The 17,195-nt window shown below is 46.2% G+C and overlaps 1 protein-coding gene across 7 annotated transcripts in view; it reads right to left on the bottom strand.

Annotated features, from left to right (window-relative positions):
• Positions 1 to 17,195, bottom strand: part of KCNAB2 (potassium voltage-gated channel subfamily A regulatory beta subunit 2) — a 1,347,681-nt gene that overhangs the window by 572,036 nt on the left and 758,450 nt on the right. Inside the window, exon 1 of one of the 7 annotated variants that reach the window (XM_069610270.1) lies at positions 3,199 to 4,061. The exons of the other annotated variants lie outside the window; for them this stretch is intronic. Within the exon in view, the coding sequence (XP_069466371.1) occupies positions 3,199 to 3,410 (212 nt within the window). The 5' untranslated portion in view covers positions 3,411 to 4,061. Of the gene's footprint in view, positions 1 to 3,198; positions 4,062 to 17,195 lie in introns of those variants that run through there. 7 annotated transcript variants of the gene reach the window in all.

The following is a 17,195-nucleotide window of genomic DNA, read 5'->3' as shown; positions in this document are numbered from 1 at the left end:
TGGGAAAAATAAAAAATAACAATAGTAGAAGTGCAGCCAGAAAGTGGTAACGGTAAGTGCAGACAACATGTATCAGGAGCTGGAAGTCGGACTGAGGGGCTACAGAAACAGTCACCAAGTTGCCAGGAAAGCAATGCAGGTGTGCGACTGGCTGGGGAGGGGACCTGGGCTCAAGATCGATCAGAGGGTGGCCAGGTAACCAGTGCAGGTTAGGTTTCAACCAGGGAGTCAGCAGGGGAGAGAAGGAGAAAACGCTGAAGCAAAGAGAAAGGTTTTGAGGTGCTTACAGAACCGGAGGTGGTTCACCTCAAGTTTCAGGGAGGCAGGGAGGCCGTTCCAGAGGGAGGCCCCAGCCGAAGAGAGAGATCTACCACCAACTCTTTGCTTGGAGAAGCGACCGACCCTGAGGAAGTTGGAAGCGGATGAGGGAATATCTTGAAAAGGTAGATACTTAGGAAGAGAGAGTTGAAGGTATTGTGGCCCCAGGCGCCACAAAGCCTTGTGGACAATGCAGAGGGTGAGCTCTGTCTGCTGATGGGGCCAATCCAGCCCTGCAGACAGCACTGCACAATTAATTTCAAATCAGCGGATTCGATTTGCTGCATCACACTAAACTTCCCATCCACCAGCAGGACGACGACAAGGGGGACAAAAATAATGGTGACCTATTAAAACAATGGAATGTTAAGGTGAATGCGCCCTTAATGGAACAGGGTGAGCATCTGTATTCAAAATACTTGATTGCTATTTGTATTTGGATTTAAACCAAACCGAAAGTAAGATGCTCTTCCTGTTTTTGCATTTGTATAAATGTTATGGTCGTTTTCTTTTACTGCAATACTCGCAACTGGCTGTGACATGATTGCAAGGTAAGAAGTAGTGATGGTTAATTTGTAATCTAGAGCATGTGCAGAATAAATGTAAACCTTGTGCACACAGTGTTTTTTATAACATGTATTTATGCATGTAATTACATTTACTGTTCACATTGTTTCGAGCACAATATATAAACCACCAATTCTTCTGACCTGGGTGTTCAATACATCTTCAAATGTCCAAAAGGCATTCGTAGAGGACGAGCTCACTGAACACATGGACATGTCCTTTTAAGAACTGTTTTGCGTTTGTACTGGTGGAAGAGCTATTAAAAGGTAAATATAACAAGTATGTTCCATGACAGCACCTATTCCCCCCCCCCCCCCCGGCCACCATAGTGCTTTTCCTTTGATAGACTTGGAAGGTTAAACATCACCTTCAAATATGAGCCTCGTGCCTGTTCGGACGCTACTAGGATTACTAGGCTGAAAGGTGAGGCTTTGGTTTCATATGGCGGGATGTCTGCTTATTGGTGGTCGGAAGAGAATTAACTCCCATCATCCCCAGGTGGGATCTACAGCCACAGGTGAAAGATTATATACAAACATCTGCCAAATCAAAACAAAAACACATGCGCACACACACCCCAACTTCCAAAATTGCAACTTTGCAAAAGCACTGTGAAGATTTTTTTTGAGAAGAAGTGTTATCGTTCCCTTGTGGCCGACAAACCAACAAAAATTACTGAAAGTTTCTGGGAGCAATTCATAAAAACGAAATAGTCTCATTTACCTAAAACTGTCAATACAATTAAGGAGGGAAGGTTGAGCAAGAGGTGTAGCTTGAAGCGATGTACTGGGGAAGAGGAATGTTAGAAATACTTTGTGTGCTACTTTTGCTTTCCCACTACTGGGGCACTAACGTCACTAACGAGTGTGCACTAAAGACAGGACCCAATTGGGCTAGTCTCAACTACACATGGAAAGCCATATGTGCACAATACTTAAATCGAGAATGCTTTAGGCACCGGATTCAATCCGGCCAGTCACTCCAACTCCTCCTTCTCCATCAGACATGGGGCATCAACACAGCCTCTTCCCCCCGTACACAGCAACCAGAACTTGACCAGAAGGAGCACAGACAAAGCAGCAACCTCCTTTGTATCCACCATACACCCTTCAAACCAAGACATAAAATGTGAGTCCATCTCTTCCTCTGCTGAATAGATCTCTTGCATGCTTACCAAGGTAATCCCTACCAGGTCACTTTACCTTGTCAATAACAGAGACTGGATTCCTCAGGACATGCTGAACTACCATCGCCCAACAATCACCCTAAAAAAGGAAGCAAGGTCTGGAAAAGTTCTGAGGCTACGCTAATGTCGGAACTGATGGAACTCTGGGTTAGCTAGCCTTTTGGTTGCGGCCTCTGAGCTTCTATCCAGGGCTACAACCAAAAGACCCAGGACTATAGCCCTCCTAGAACTCCCTAGTGACGCCTCTAGAAGCAAGAACGCTGCTGTCCCAAATAAAACTAAAGAGTACACCACCTTCCCTGTGCCACCGATGGACACTACCGGGCTGGTCTAGCCTATACACTCTGAACAGGACTCCTCAAGAGACCTCCCAAATACTTTTCCTTCCCCCAACTAAACTCACCTTTCATTTTATTGCTACCTGTACAGTATGTCAAGGACCCCAAAGCACATCACAATCATACTTCTGCAAAGCCCACCATCACTGCATCATTAACCACAGGCCAATTCGAGCTTACTACACGGTCTACAACATCTATCACCTTTGGGATCAGTGGCTCCCCCCCCCGTACCCTTGCACTCGAGACCTGTTCTGGCAGCAAGCAGGTCTTGGGTGCTCCCCTCCAGATAGAACATGTCCCCAAGTGTCACTGCCAAAAACGCAATCATAGGCATACAGTTATCAGGAACTTCTGGCCTGCAGCTAGCAACGCCTCAGGACTCACTCCTACCAATGCCTACCACAAACTCCCTACTGCAAATGTATTACAAAAACATATACACCAATAATCCACCAACTTAAATTGGCACAAATGTGCTATAAAAGACCACTTTAACATTACATTACCCTATGCTGTCCTCAATCCTACTTCACATTGTAGCTAAGTAATTAATTCCCAATACCATTTTCAATGTAAAAAAAAATGCCTCCAAATGTACACAGAAAAGGAAGTGGCCTAAAATACACACAAACCCAATTACAGACTATGCATCCAGTCACATGACTCTGAAGTGACAAACAAAAATAAAATGCCAGCTGTGATGATCCGGAAAAGAGATTTGCATTTAGCAGCGCTCGCCAGCGAGGCAACATCCCCAGCACACATTCCACACAGCATGCCCCATACCTAAATTTCATTCCCGGCTCCTTCATGCTGGCATCACTCGAGGAGGGGACATTTTGCACAGACAAGTGCCCCAGGCTCCGGGCCACGATTGCCACAGTCTTAAATTTGGTGCGGGCGGCCAGGCTTGGACTGCTAGCATTTTGCCTGTTTAACCGGTCTTCGGCACTCCTGGTCTTCAAACTGTGCTCCGAGCAAGCAAAAGAAACCTGCATTTTGAAGATATGCCTGCCTTTTCAGGTTTTCGGTTAAAAAACAAAAACGAAACCCGTGTCCTTAAAGAGCAAATTATTTTCTCTGTGGCCCAAAGCTTTCCTGTTCTGGAAGTTGCTGATCAATCGATTTCCATGTAAAGTTTTTGGCGAGAAAGAAATAGCACCTTGCTGGGCTGGCAGGTTACTGTTCTCTGTTATGCTGTCTTCAAGAGAAAAAGAAACACAATATACCATGTCTAGCATTCCAGCATAACTCGCTTAAAGGCAGTTTAGCGTGACAGACAGCAGCAGGCAGTGCTCTGCCACGCCATCCCGTACGTCGGGTCCGACGTGCTGGGTCCCCCTTTCTTTCGCTCCCACGGGAGTCCCCAAGGGCTCCCCGTCGGCATGCGGTCGGGAGAGGTCGCCTGGTCCCCCTCTGCTCTGCTTCTATGGCTCCTCTGTCATCGCGTCGGGGAGTGCTTGGCAGATGCGAAGCAGCTCAGTCTAACATTGCCCCGGGGCGCACAGTCCCGCAAGGGCTGCTTACTAGTCGTTTGCATACACGATGTGAGGATATCAAATGCCACTTTCGCTCAGGTGTAACGCCTGTCAACGCCGGCTCCCAGATCGCGACACGTTTAGACACTGCCGGGGAATCCAATCAGAACGACAGGAGGATTAAAAAATGCAGCATCTCCAAGGATCCCATGGTGAGTGAGGTGGCGGACGGGGAGGGGGGGTGCAGGCTTTAAAGCCACCCCCCAGCGTCTCCGGGCAGCTCAGCTTTCACCCGACCCCGTGCACGCAGGGCAGGGCAGGGCGGGGGGGCTCTCAAGACCGAGGCACAGCACACCTCCACTGGCGGCACGTGACCCGGAGGCTTGCCTAAGTCAATTAGGCGCGCAGTCAGCTGTGCGCCCGCGGAGCAGCCAGCAATTCATTATTTACCAACGGAGAGGCACGGCTGCGTCCCCCACGAGGCGGCACAGCGCGGCCGCCCATTGTTTTTGGCCCCTTGTACCAGGAGAGGGACAGTTGCCGCGTGTATAAGGGGATGCCATTTTTGAGAGTTTTACAACACAGAAAACACCAGTGAAATTTCACTTTGCTTGGAAAGGAAACCAACAGCTGAAGTAAAGGAAACGGAAGCAATGTAACGTAAATATAGTGATGGCTTCCAATGATAAAAAAAAGAACACAGACCACCCTTACATGTACAACTTGTCAGAGGCTGACCGGCCCCCGCAGGCGGCGCTAGAGGGACAGCCTACATAGCGGGCTGTCCCCTCTGGCCACCCCCTTCCGGTTGCTGGGCATGCCTCTCCTCTTCCTCCCACCTCAGCGAGGCGGAAGAGGTGTCCCCGGGGACCTGGCTTCCGGTCAGATCTCCCCAGGCACACTTATAAGGACGGGAGCGGCAGGCCATCAGTCTTTTGCCCTGCAGCTCCCGCCTAGTGGTAATACCAGCAAGGTTATGATGATGCAGCGTGGTTGATCGGCCACTGATTTGTGACACGTGCGGAAAAAAGGGCTAGGCAATGGATGATCGGCCACAAACTGGGATTCAAGGGTACCGAGTGTGTGTGGCCGGCACTCCTGGAATGAGGTGGCATTCCTTGCTGCCTGCTATTCACTGGTGACTCCAGGGGAGGCGGGCACCAAGGCGGTTATTAAGTCATTTGGAGGGCAACAATCCGGCCAAGTTAGGTCGCGGACGTTTGCCCACACAAATACAGGTGACGTTGCGCATAGTGGCGCACGAGTTACCTGGTGTGAATCCCCACCCACCCACGCCTGATAAGTAAAGTCTTGGGGCAAACAAGTCAAAGGTCGGTAAGATTTTGAGTGTAACCAAAAGCGTTGTCAGTTTATGCCAGTGGCATATATGGGACAGTGTCCTACTGGTAGTAACCAGTGTTCTCCTGGTGGTAGCCGCCTGGGTGAGCTAAGGAGGGCTGGTTGCAGTAAACCAATGGTGAGTATGGTAACAATGTAGATGTTTAGGAAAGTTTTAAGGAGAAGTAAGGTCCTATGGTTTGGGGGCATTGATGGCAGCGGGAGCCACCATCAAAGCGTGGCGGAGTATCGGGGCGGTCCTAGCCAATGAGGGACTTCACGCTGCAGCTGCAGCGGCTCGGGATTGGCCGGGCTCGAGCTGATCCCTCGACGGGCACTGACTCCCTTACTTAGGCCTTTAGGCCAACAATCTCCTGGTCAGTGCCCCTGAGTGTCCTGCTGGTAGTACCAGTGTAGCTGGAATAACCAGCAGTTTTTGTCAGTTTGGCCAGTGGCTAAAGAGGTGACATGGTTCACCCGTATCTGACTGTTTTTTGTGATGTGGCTGGGACCGTCCCAAGTTGTCTTGCTCCAAATAAACTGTGACCTTGTGTTTTCCAAAGAACTTTAAAAAAGTTGTCTGTGTATTCATTTCAATGTACTATTATTCTGACCTAAGGAGGTGGGGGTGTCCAATGGGGATCTCCCCGCTAAGAGGCTGACCGGCCCCCGCAGGGGGCGCTAGAGGGACAGCCTACATAGCGGGCTGTCCCCTCTGGCCACCCCCTTCCGGTTGCTGGGCATGCCTCTCCTCTTCCTCCCACCTCAGCAAGGCGGAAGAGGTGTCCCCGGGGACCTGGCTTCCGGTCGGATCTCCCCGGGGACACTTATAAGGGCGGGAGCGGCAGGCCATCAGTCTTTTGCCCTGCAGCTCCCGCCTAGTGTTAATCCCCACCCACCCACGCCTGATAGTAAAGTCTTGGGGCAAACAAGTTGAAGGTCGGTAAGATTTGGAGTGTAACCAAAAGCGCTGTCAGCCTGTGCCAGTGGCATATATGGGACAGTGTCCTACTGGTAGTAATCAGTGTTCTCCTGGTAGTAACCAGAAGCGTTGTCAGCTTGTGCCAGTGGCATATATGGGACAGTGTCCTACTGGTAGTAACTGGGAGTTAATACGTGCAGACTGGTAGTAGAGTAGGATCAGGGTGAGGCTTTCGCATCATCAATAGGAGTGATAAGGTGAACAGAGTTAATTAGTGATAAGATAAGTTTAGTGTGTTGTATGAGTTGTTCCTAATTCTCTTCTCTTGTTACAGGCGGAGTATCGGGGCGGTCCTAGCCAATGAGGGACTTCACGCTGCAGCAGCTCGGGAATGGCCGGGCTCGAGCCGATCCCTCGACGGGCACTGACTCCCTTACTTAGGCCTTTAGGCCAACAATCTCCTGGTCAGTGCCCCTGAGTGTCCTGCTGGTAGTACCAGTGTAGCTGGAATAACGAGCAGTTTTTGTCAGTTTGGCCAGTGGCTAAAGAGGTGACATGGTTCACCCGTATCTGGCTGTTTGGCCAGTGGCTAAAGAGGTGACATGGTTCACCCGTATCTGACTGTTTTTTGTGATGTGGCTGGGTCCGTCCCAAGTTGTCTTGCTCCAAATAAACTGTGACCTTGTGTTTTCCAAAGAACTTTAAAAAAGTTGTCTGTGTATTCATTTCAATGTACTATTATTCTGACCTAAGGAGGTGGGGGTGTCCAATGGGGATCTCCCCGCTATGTCACCTGCTGCGTTGCCAACTACCGTTCGTTGGTTATACAGAGCCTCACTCAACCCAAGCGCTTCATGGGGAAACATTCATGTTATTCAGGAGGGGGACCGCGTTCACAGTTACTCTACACCCACCTATTCATCCATCTACCCACCCACCTAGCTTAGTGAGACGGCATTAGCGCCTCCATGCTAAGCTTCAATCCTGCACGCCACGCTGACATTGTTTTGGGATTTTCCAATAACTTTGCCAGCTCAGACACGCCGTAGTTTGGTATCGGCAAGTATGTTGGTGACCAGCCAGGAGGAGCAAAGTTATGGAATAGGGAGGGTGGCAAAGGGACATCGAATGCGGACATTTATAATCTGACACCCATATGGGATTTCATCAAGTACAGCACGAAAAAATGCTGGACGGTACCCGCACCGTATTTATTCCGGAAATTAGTAGTCGCATGCACATTTCGATTCCCTTTTCCCCACTTTTATGTAAATCCATCAAGTTGCTTTAAAACAACGCGCAAAAGGAAAATGCAAGAGACCGTTGGAGCTGTACTGTCCATGGCATTCACATATCCAACGTTTGAATGTATAGCAAAATATTTAATACGTGTGAGTAGACTGCAAATACCCCAACACCATGTTGGGTCTGTGGGCACTACCGAGAAGAAAATATATGCTAGGGGCAGGGGTGAATCCAGCATTGCAAGAGTCGGGGGGAGGGGGAAAGGGGGGTTGGGCTGGGTAAGGAGGGGGGCGAGCCACGAAAAAAAGTCGTGCTACCCTCCCCTCAAATGCCGTCCGCACAATTCCATACGGTCTCATTTGCGCACCAAAACCCCCACATCCCTGCCCCAATCTACTTTTTTGGTAACAATTAGAGCTCTGTGCAGGCACTCTGGGGCAAAATACATGCAAAACTCCTAATTTGCATATGGATTGCACCAACAGAAAAGACTTCACAGAAACGATCGTATCAAGGAGCATCATCAGTCTTTGTTACTTGAAGCGCATTGTGTAAAGGTGCTATTTAAATAAACTATCATATCATACCATGGAAGTGACTAGAATAAGTTGTCATAATTAAGCCAAGTGGCAAATAACTGTGGTGGAAATAACTACATTGCACTATTATTAAATATGGAGCAACTGTATAGTCATTAGGCTTTTTTAAAAAAAAATAACAGCATGATATATTAACTTAAGCTATGAAGTGAATCACTTACAGAGCTGCAGATGAGACGCAGTACGATTAAATAATTTGCCCAGGATCACACACTTTGGTTAAATATTGAAACCAGGATGTGGACAATTTAAGCAACGGAGCACATCTTCCCAGGTTTAGTTGATATTTATTAAGGTTTTGCTTTCCATTTCATGTTCTTAAATAATACTTTATTTCTAGCAATGCCTTGGAAGCAAACCAGATTAATTAATAAACTAGCCTTTCATAGTAAACTGGCTATACTCTATATAGATTGTCATGGAAATATGTTGAGCAATACAAATATGGCTTTAGTTTTATCCTCCCCATCATGCATGCAAAGTCACAATAGCATCATGCAGATTAAAGTGAGCCTAACAAATCCTCCTTGGGGTTTAAAGCCATAGTCCTTATTTCATAAAGCATGCAGCATTATGCACCCTTCTCACTTCTGATCACTCCCTCTCATTCCCATTTCGAAAGGGACAAAAGACCCTGTTAACAGTCCCCCCCCTCCCTTCTATCTGTGCCTCATGGCTGAAATTGAAATGCTCTTTTGTCACAGAGCAACCAGAGAGCCCTTCTGATGTCCAAAGCTCCTCGGTACATTGCCCTGAGCAGGAATTGTAGCCTTGGAAACGGGTGTGGGGGCATGTCAGGGGCCTGAATTATGCCCCAATCTTACTTTAAAGGTAAAATACCCAGTACATTTAGCAGGGGCATTTGAGGAGCCAAGTTAGTTTAGCATTACAATCCATTTTGGCATACCTAGGCATCAAAAACCATTGGGGCATGATAGGGCCCCTGCAGTATATTCTTTGACCCATACAATACCATATATTTTCAAACTTCAGCTTTTCATATTTCTGAACCATAGTCCAGTCAATTGTTTGCCCTCAACCTGACAATGCACTACTGGCAGGAATCCATTGCAAGCCTCTCAAGGCTACTCCTCTCTCTGAAGACAGACTGATCTCAGAGCAGGACAATCGATTACATCACTCCATTAGCGTAGTGGATACGCTCAAACGATGCCGCATTATCTTTAAAACATGCTGCATTATCTTTAAAACACTACGTCAATCAGCCCAGCTTTCAGACTTCCACATTGTTTCTTTCCATGTATCCAGTGTGATGAATCTGGTGGAGTCATCAATGATTTCCCAACGGTGACCTCCTCCCATGTGGCCAGGGAACAGCAGCCGCTACCTGACCCTGGAGGAGGCTATATGAGGGAGGGTCACATGGGAGGAGACAACCACCGGGGAGATGTCATGGCCTCATCGGGTGAGACATAGTATCACCCATTTCCCCTTGAGAACAACTCTCACATAGCCAAAACCCTCATGTCTATTACATACATCTACTCCTTCTCTTATGAAGAATAGGGAAAACCTTTTCACCAAGACTATAGACCAACCTTCCAACTTTGGTCTGCCTTGTAAACCTTATGAAACCACCTTTTTTCAATTCCACCTACTAAGCATCCAGAACTAGCTTCCCTTTGAAAACATTTGAAGATGTTTATCCAAGATCTTTGAGCCCATAGTCAACATTGGACTGCCTTTCCTAGAATTCTCAAAATACTGGGACGAGGAAGAGGGAATCAAGCAATGCAGAATGTGTGATATTTAAGAAGCAGACAGTCTAGGTCTGCTTCTGCGGCTACTGGAGGGAGAGAGCTGCATCTCTCCATGAGGAACGAGAGATAGTAAAGGCTGGAACCGGCATGTTGGAGCCAGGCGGCTTGCCGACGAAGAAGAAAGAAGCTGCTGCACCAGGACACGCCTCAGGAACGCCAGGAGCCGGTGGGAGACTCCTAGGCGTTCAGAGGTGACAACAGGCAGAGCTTCACTTACCCGAGTCAAGAAGAAAGCAGATGTGCCTAGTGGAAGCCACAAGAGACTGGAGAATGACACAGAGGCGATTGTGAGAAGGACACAGGTGGAAACCATTCACCGGCTGTTCGCAAAAGAATCCAGGAATGCCAAGAAGAGCCAGTGAGTCCCCAGAGGCAGTGGGGACACCAGGGCATATAGGCGACTACACCGAAGGCAAGGGGGAATTAGACTAAAAGCAACCCTTTTCAAATATGTGAACGTATACAATGCAAGTACATGGGAAACCCAGCTAGGATAATATATCAAGAGGATACACTATCCAACAAGATATATATATATATATATATATATATATATATATATATATGCAACTTAGGGAGCAGGCACAGGACCTGTATGAACAGAAATCCTGGCAGGAGAGTATACCAGGCAATTACAAATGTGTGACAACAAGATGCTCTGGCAGGAGAGTACATCAGGTGATTAAAGGATTGTGTTGATTGGATTCAAAGAAGTCCTGAGAAGAAGTATCAGGACTGAGGAAATGGATTGTGTGAACAAAGAGGGAAGGAGCAACACCACTTGGCAGAAATGTATACTAGGTGTATTGAAAGAGACAACATTATCAGGCCAGTCAGTTGTGTGTGCAAGTGTTGGCCAAGACAGGCCCAAAGAACGGTTGATTGAAAAACCTCAGAGAGGAAAGAAGAATCCAGGGGAAAGGAACTACCCCCTGGAACAAAGTCAGAGGGTCAGAATAAGACTTTGGACACAGGACAATTTTGTATAACATTCTGACAAAGACAGATCCTTAGTTTTGGTTTAGGTAGGGAAATTCCTCTTAGTGCAGGGTCAGAGGCATTTTTCCAACCCCTTTTACATTCCATAAGAATTCTTTAACCAAAATCATGGCCAACTTGTGTCTGAGTTTAATTCCTGACTCCTCACACCAGTTACCACCCACAGCAAACATTTCTTATTACTGGACATCACTCAACTTAAATATTCCAAACTCTGGCCAAAGCTTTTTTTCATCTTACCAGTTTATCCTTTATTAAAAATACTCCTGCTTAAGCGTCTTTCCCTTCCAGGTAGTCATGTAGTTTAAAACCTTTTTGTTTTGCGCTAGTTAAGTAGATAGATGGATATTTACACAAAGGTTTTTCAAAACTCATTGTGGTTTTATTAGTTTTATAGACAGATAATCTTAAGTGGTCAGCCGACACATGTTTCAACCTCAACGGTCCTTTTCAAGGCTAAAGAAAGCAATTTATTTGGCCCTGTCTGTTAGATCCTGGGCTAGAGATTTCCTGCTATCCTGGTCAGGCTTTTTGGGCCGTGGCTGCCGCGGTGCGCACTGTCCCTCTGTCTGAGAGCTTAAGTATAGCCTGTTGCAGACAGAGGTACAGTGCACACCACGGCAGCCTTGAAAAGGACTGTTGAGGTCGAAACACATGTCGGCTGACCACTTAAGACTGTCTATAAACACTAATAAAACCAAAAGAGGTTGTGAAAAACGTGTGTAGCTATCCATCTATCTAATTAACTAGCGTGTGGGATGTATTTACCCAGACATCCGAGCCCTACCTCAAAACTGTGCAGTACTGACATGGAAAACATCATGATGGCCAGAGCTTCCCAGAAAATGCACAGGGAAATGCATGAAGAATAGGCTCCCACTCATTTTTGCCGATGTTATGGGCACAGAAGGGCACTGCCTAAAACCACCATTGGACTACCCGCACAGTAGTCTGAAACCATTGGGAATGGCAATGCTGATTGCCAAAAGCCACCTAGAATTGTGGGGAATTCATTTTTCTTGAATGTCAAATATGGCAAAATCATGGGCACAGAATTACTTTACTTCAGAAACACACCAATGCCATGTCCTGAACATGGACAATATACTCCATGTAATATCACTTGCTGAAATGAATCAATCTAAAAAAAAAAATCCCAAGGAGGGATGCAGTAACCGCAAAATCCTGAGGGTGGCGCTGGCGGTCTAAACTCTGACAGGAGAGCTGTCTTGCAAAACTGTCTAGTGCAAAGAAAGGGGTCTCATTTCATCAAAAGTTCAAAGGGGTTGCCTGTCCTGAGAACTCTTGACACTTCAGAACTCAACACAAGAAGCCAGGAAATCACAGGGTTCTGTTAATTAAATGCAAAGTGGCTCCCTGGCCTCCTGATGTCAGCTTCCCAGAGACCACACAATGGCCCCTCTCCTCTGAAAGGAATATGTTGATTTTTACTGTTTTACTGTCAACAAAGGCCTGCCTGCCAGAAGACATGTGACTGACCCACCCAAGTCTTGGAGGCGGACTCCAACACTCTGAGGACTGAATTGAAAGTAAAATATATATTTTGCAAAAACACTGATAACTCTTTGTAATCAAATGACAGAAATGTATAACTTTGAGAGACTTAATTTAAAAAATGTACCTTTAATTCAAGCCCAAACTCCAAATTGTGGGATATTCTGGGACAAAACCCTGCTGTTTATTAATATTACAGACTCCCTGTTTCAGCTAGACAAACGAAAATGCATTGGTATGTGGGTAGATATGTGAGGAACAGTTGTATAAAATTTAATGAAGATCCAATGTTGTTTAGCACATTAAGAAGTGCTTAAAGTTGCCATTTTTGAATGCAAGCTCTTAGAAACAGCAGATTTGGGACAGAGTATACCTCATGTGATATGTGACATGGGTATGTAATTTCAAACAACTGTGTAACTGTGAAATATGTATTTTGATCATATGTAGATTTGGGTGCACAGATGACAGGGGAGTTTTTTCAAGAGATCATAAATGGCTGACATCACTCTGACACAACATAGCTCCCCCAATCAGGGGAGAAATGAAAGCTGGACCAATGACAAGTGAGAGGGGCAAGTTTAGTTATGTCCAACACACACACCCACTTGCAGAACATATAAATGGACCACTGAAACTTAGGTAGGGACATTCATTTCCATCTGCAGCGGGACGCTCTGCCGGAAAAATCCATACTTACCTCCATCAACCTTCAAGGAGCCAACACTTAGACTCCAAGATAAACAGAGACTACAGAATCTTAACCAAAAAGGCCACTGCCAGCAAGAGTATTTGTCAACAGGCCTGAAAATCTTTTTGCAACTGAACTCTTCAGACAGCCGGCTGACGCCGTCTGAATTTTGCCAAGAACTTTTGCAAGAACCCGGTGACAGAAATATCCAAAGAGAAGGCAGGACCCGACCCAGAGAACCAGTGCCTAGCAGAGACCAGGCCATTGTATCCAGAGTGCTGACCCCGATGCTGTGAGCAGTTCCAGAGGCCAGGCGCTGTGAGCGGAACTCGGGAAGACCTGACCAGACTGAAGTCCGTGACCAAGTCGCTTTCCGGTTCAAAATCTCTTGTGAGTACTCAGCAAAACTCAGAACACATCTCTCAGTTAAAATCATATAATTCAATCCATTTTTAATCTAAGTAGAACTGCAGCTTAGCAATTGTGTTATTCTGCCATCATTTTTAAAGCTGAAAAAGTGTTGCGTTTAAAATTTGCAAAACCAAAAACGACCTTCACTAAATCGCTCATATCTCCGCGACCGTTTGTCTTAGAGACTTGCAGTAACTTTCATCTGAAAGCTTAGAATCTTAGCTTTTAATCGCACCAAGAGACACATTCCTACCCCTTATAGTTTTACCGTAATCGCGGAACACGCACTCGCAAATTTACCGCGATTTGCAAATTTCTTCACGTGTAAAAATCTGCTGCTGCTTGCCTTCCATTTGCCAGAAATTCGTTTAACCTGCTAGTTACTCCTAGATACTTGCTAAAGTGAGCCTGGACTAATAATAACTTGATTTCACTCACCCTGAACCTCCTAGAGGGAATTAAAAGCATTTTAGCATATTTTTTTCTACATTGCCAGCACATTTAAAAGCATTTGGGCCTGTGTTTTCAACGTCTGTATTCTAAGTTGCTGGGTGAACTGAATCACATTTAATTGCATTTCTGAGAACTGTGTGCCTTCCTTCCATTTCCTTGCATTGCATAAAAGGGGGGGGGGGTGAATTGTACAAGAAAGTGATTACATTGTTTTTGCTGAAATCCTATCAAGTTATTTTCTGTACTGCATTTCATTCCACATTGCATCCATTGGAAACCATAAAAGTATTGTTGCTATCTTATCCATTTCATGTCAACTCCTTAGTGATTATCAAGAAGTGTGCTAGTGCCAGATTCTCCGTTGTTAATCTTTATCATACCAGATTAAGTGTGATATCCAATTATTAATTTATTATAAAGCGTGATATAATATATATTGTTTAAGTTATCAAATAAACCTTTAAACTTGCAAAACAGAACTACTTCTTGGCTCAGTGGGGTCAGGAGGATTCCAAGAGAGGGGTGTTATATAGGGGTAGTCATCCAGAACGCATGAACTGGACATAAAGTTATATCAATAAGGGTTTTCATTCAGTATTATAGACTAGGCGTTGACTTAGCTGTAGTGTTGAATTGAATCCTCTTACAAGCGCAAGCTATCCAGGACCAAAACATTTTCTATTTCACAAAAGGAGGTGTGGGCAGCACCTCCCCCTACCCGTGACCACGCAGCTAAACAACTAGACAACAATAGAGTGAAGCGCAAGAGGAGTTTCCGACCTAGGGCCAACCTTTCTTTATCCAGTTTTGTAGTTCTGTTCAACTGCAATAAGGACGTAAGGCCAACAACCAACTGCTTATGGCCAACATTATTGCTTTCCGTCATGGCTAAGTATCACTACAATAACAATACTGTCTACATAAACCTTCTCTGTAATGTGATAAAAGTCGCATTGATGAGTCATCCTTCATGATTTGGAGGAGGTCTGGGGATTACCAGAGTGTACAGTGTAAAGCTACCCTGAGGCGGTATATAAAGGGGATTTACCAGAGACCCTTCAGGAGTCCCAAGTTATCACGTCTCCTTTCCAGCAAGAGTTTGGGTTGCGAAGCATCTGCAGTCCAGGCCTGGGTCAAGAAAGGATAACAAATATGCCCCACTCACACAATCTGGGGATTACGAGAGTGTACAGCTACCCTGAGGCGGTATATAAAGGGGATTTACCATGGACACTTCAGGAGTCCCAAGTTATCATGTCTCCTTTCTAGCAAGAGTTTGGGTTGCGCAGCATCTGCAGTCCGGGCCTGGGTCAAGAAAGGATAACAAGTATGCCCCACTAACACACTGGAGTACCCAGTTGCATGGTGCCACGCACCGCACTGACTTCTCAGACCCTCCAAGGATTCAGCCACACGAATAACAGAAACAGATAGGTCTCCAAGGGGCCCACCATCAGATAGTGGGAGGATTTGGGATTGTGTGGCTGCTAATGGTAAAGACCACACATGTAAGAGAACAGTTTTCTTTCATGTTTTCTAGAGACAGGACAAAGCCACACATAAGCAGAAAAACTAGTCAGCCTCCTTCCTGCAAACCCCAATGGTCTTGGTCCCCACAGTACATTACCAAATTGACAATAACTGACAGGTGACTAACCACCACAAATGGGCACACTTAGTAGATTACAAAGAACAGTGGGCACAGATTGATGGGGGATAACTAATCCTAGAGTCAGGAGAGAACAGGGTACCTTTCAGTCACAAGATTCAACAAAGAAGGTAATCTCCGGGCCTGTAACTGAACACATGACCAGGCAGAGGACTGGACCGAAGAGTTGGAAGCAGAGAGAAGGAATGAGTACTCGCAGGAAGAGAGGCAGACCCAAAAAAGACCAAAGTCAGAAACCTGGGGGGAATCCCAAAAGCCTGCTGAGAGCTACAACTCAGACCCTGGCAGAGACACGCCCCTGAGAAGGAGAGAAAGATGGTTTGCTGATGGCTATACTTCAGACACAGATACCACAGAGAGAGAAACCGAGCCGCTTGAAGGCCTCAACTCTGAAACAGGGAGAGACCGGCATGAAAGCAAACTTTTTTTTTCTCTCCTGACACTAGGAGAGGTCTCGCAGAGAGCGCAATACACTGTGTGAGCGAGAGAGAGCAGAAGATCGTGTGCTTTGCTACGTTATTGGGATTAAACCTCGCTCCCTGTCATTTGTATAGTCTCCTGGCGCTTTGGCAGATTACAGAGAGAGGGTTGAGCAAGGTTAGTGGGGAAGTGTGGGAAACGCAAGATAGGTTTATTGCTGTATTGATGTGTGCGAGCCAGAAGCACTCGGAGCTCTCCATGCAGGACTGTTTTTGGGTGCTCAAGAGCACTTGAGGTACCTTTGCACATATAATCTCAGGGGCAGGACGGCAAGCCACCAACACTGCAATTCCAAGTTCACTGTATCTCCGACCTCTTGTAAAGAGATTTGCGATTTTTCCGTCGCGGAAAAGTCAGCGATGGAAAAGTTTGCATAAGAAATGTAAATGTGCGAACCACAAAAGGTTTGCACATTTCCCATGCGAACACGCATTTACAAACCCACACCCCCACCAACACCACACCCCCAACATGCCCCTACCCTACTTACCTTTCCTTCACGCCGTCTCCCTGCAGCACCAGTTCCCTTTCACTTCCGTGATCGGGAACCGGCACCGCAGGGTCCTTTTCTTTTTTCGGGAGCTGCAGGGGTGTCCCCCACTACCCCTGCTCACAATACCACGGAGTTTGGTGAGTGGGGTGTTGCGGGGGACACCCCCCACAGTCTTTTTTTTATACTTGCCTACAATGCTACCACCAAAGGTTCGAACTTTTGGTGTTTGAACATTTGGTGGTAGCATTTTTTGGACTTTTTGTATGGCCTGACCTTTTTTTTTCTTTTTTTTTTTTTTCGGTCCGATCGTACAATTCCTTGAAAAGTACTAATCTCTGCCAGAGCTCATTGAAAATCTCTGGGCAAGAGCTAATGAACCATGGCAAAAGAACTTAGGACTGATGGTACCTGAAAAAACAAGAAATATTTGTCATTTCAGAGGGAAGGAATGTGAAGCTTGCCCACATCAGATGTTATATTATGGCTGTAACTATGACAGGAGGGTCTTCAACATGACCCATGGAGCAGGGTCGTCTATTGGCCTAGGAAATCCCGGGTCTTAAAAGAATAATGCATTCTCAAGAAGGAATGCAGTATCTCTTCAGGTTTTCACACAAAGACGTGCATGTTTGCACACTTTGACATGACTGCTAGGTTGAGTGTTTAATTGTGCGTGCATAGTTTTGAAGCTCATTTACAAAGCTTTGAA

The sequence above is a fragment of the Ambystoma mexicanum genome, chromosome 8 (genome assembly GCF_040938575.1).
Source record: "Ambystoma mexicanum isolate Mex_15411 chromosome 8, UKY_AmexF1_1, whole genome shotgun sequence".
NCBI classification, from domain to species: Eukaryota; Metazoa; Chordata; class Amphibia; order Caudata; family Ambystomatidae; genus Ambystoma; species Ambystoma mexicanum.
Note: the sequence above shows the minus strand (reverse complement) of the source record. Positions and strands in the feature narration are given on the sequence as shown.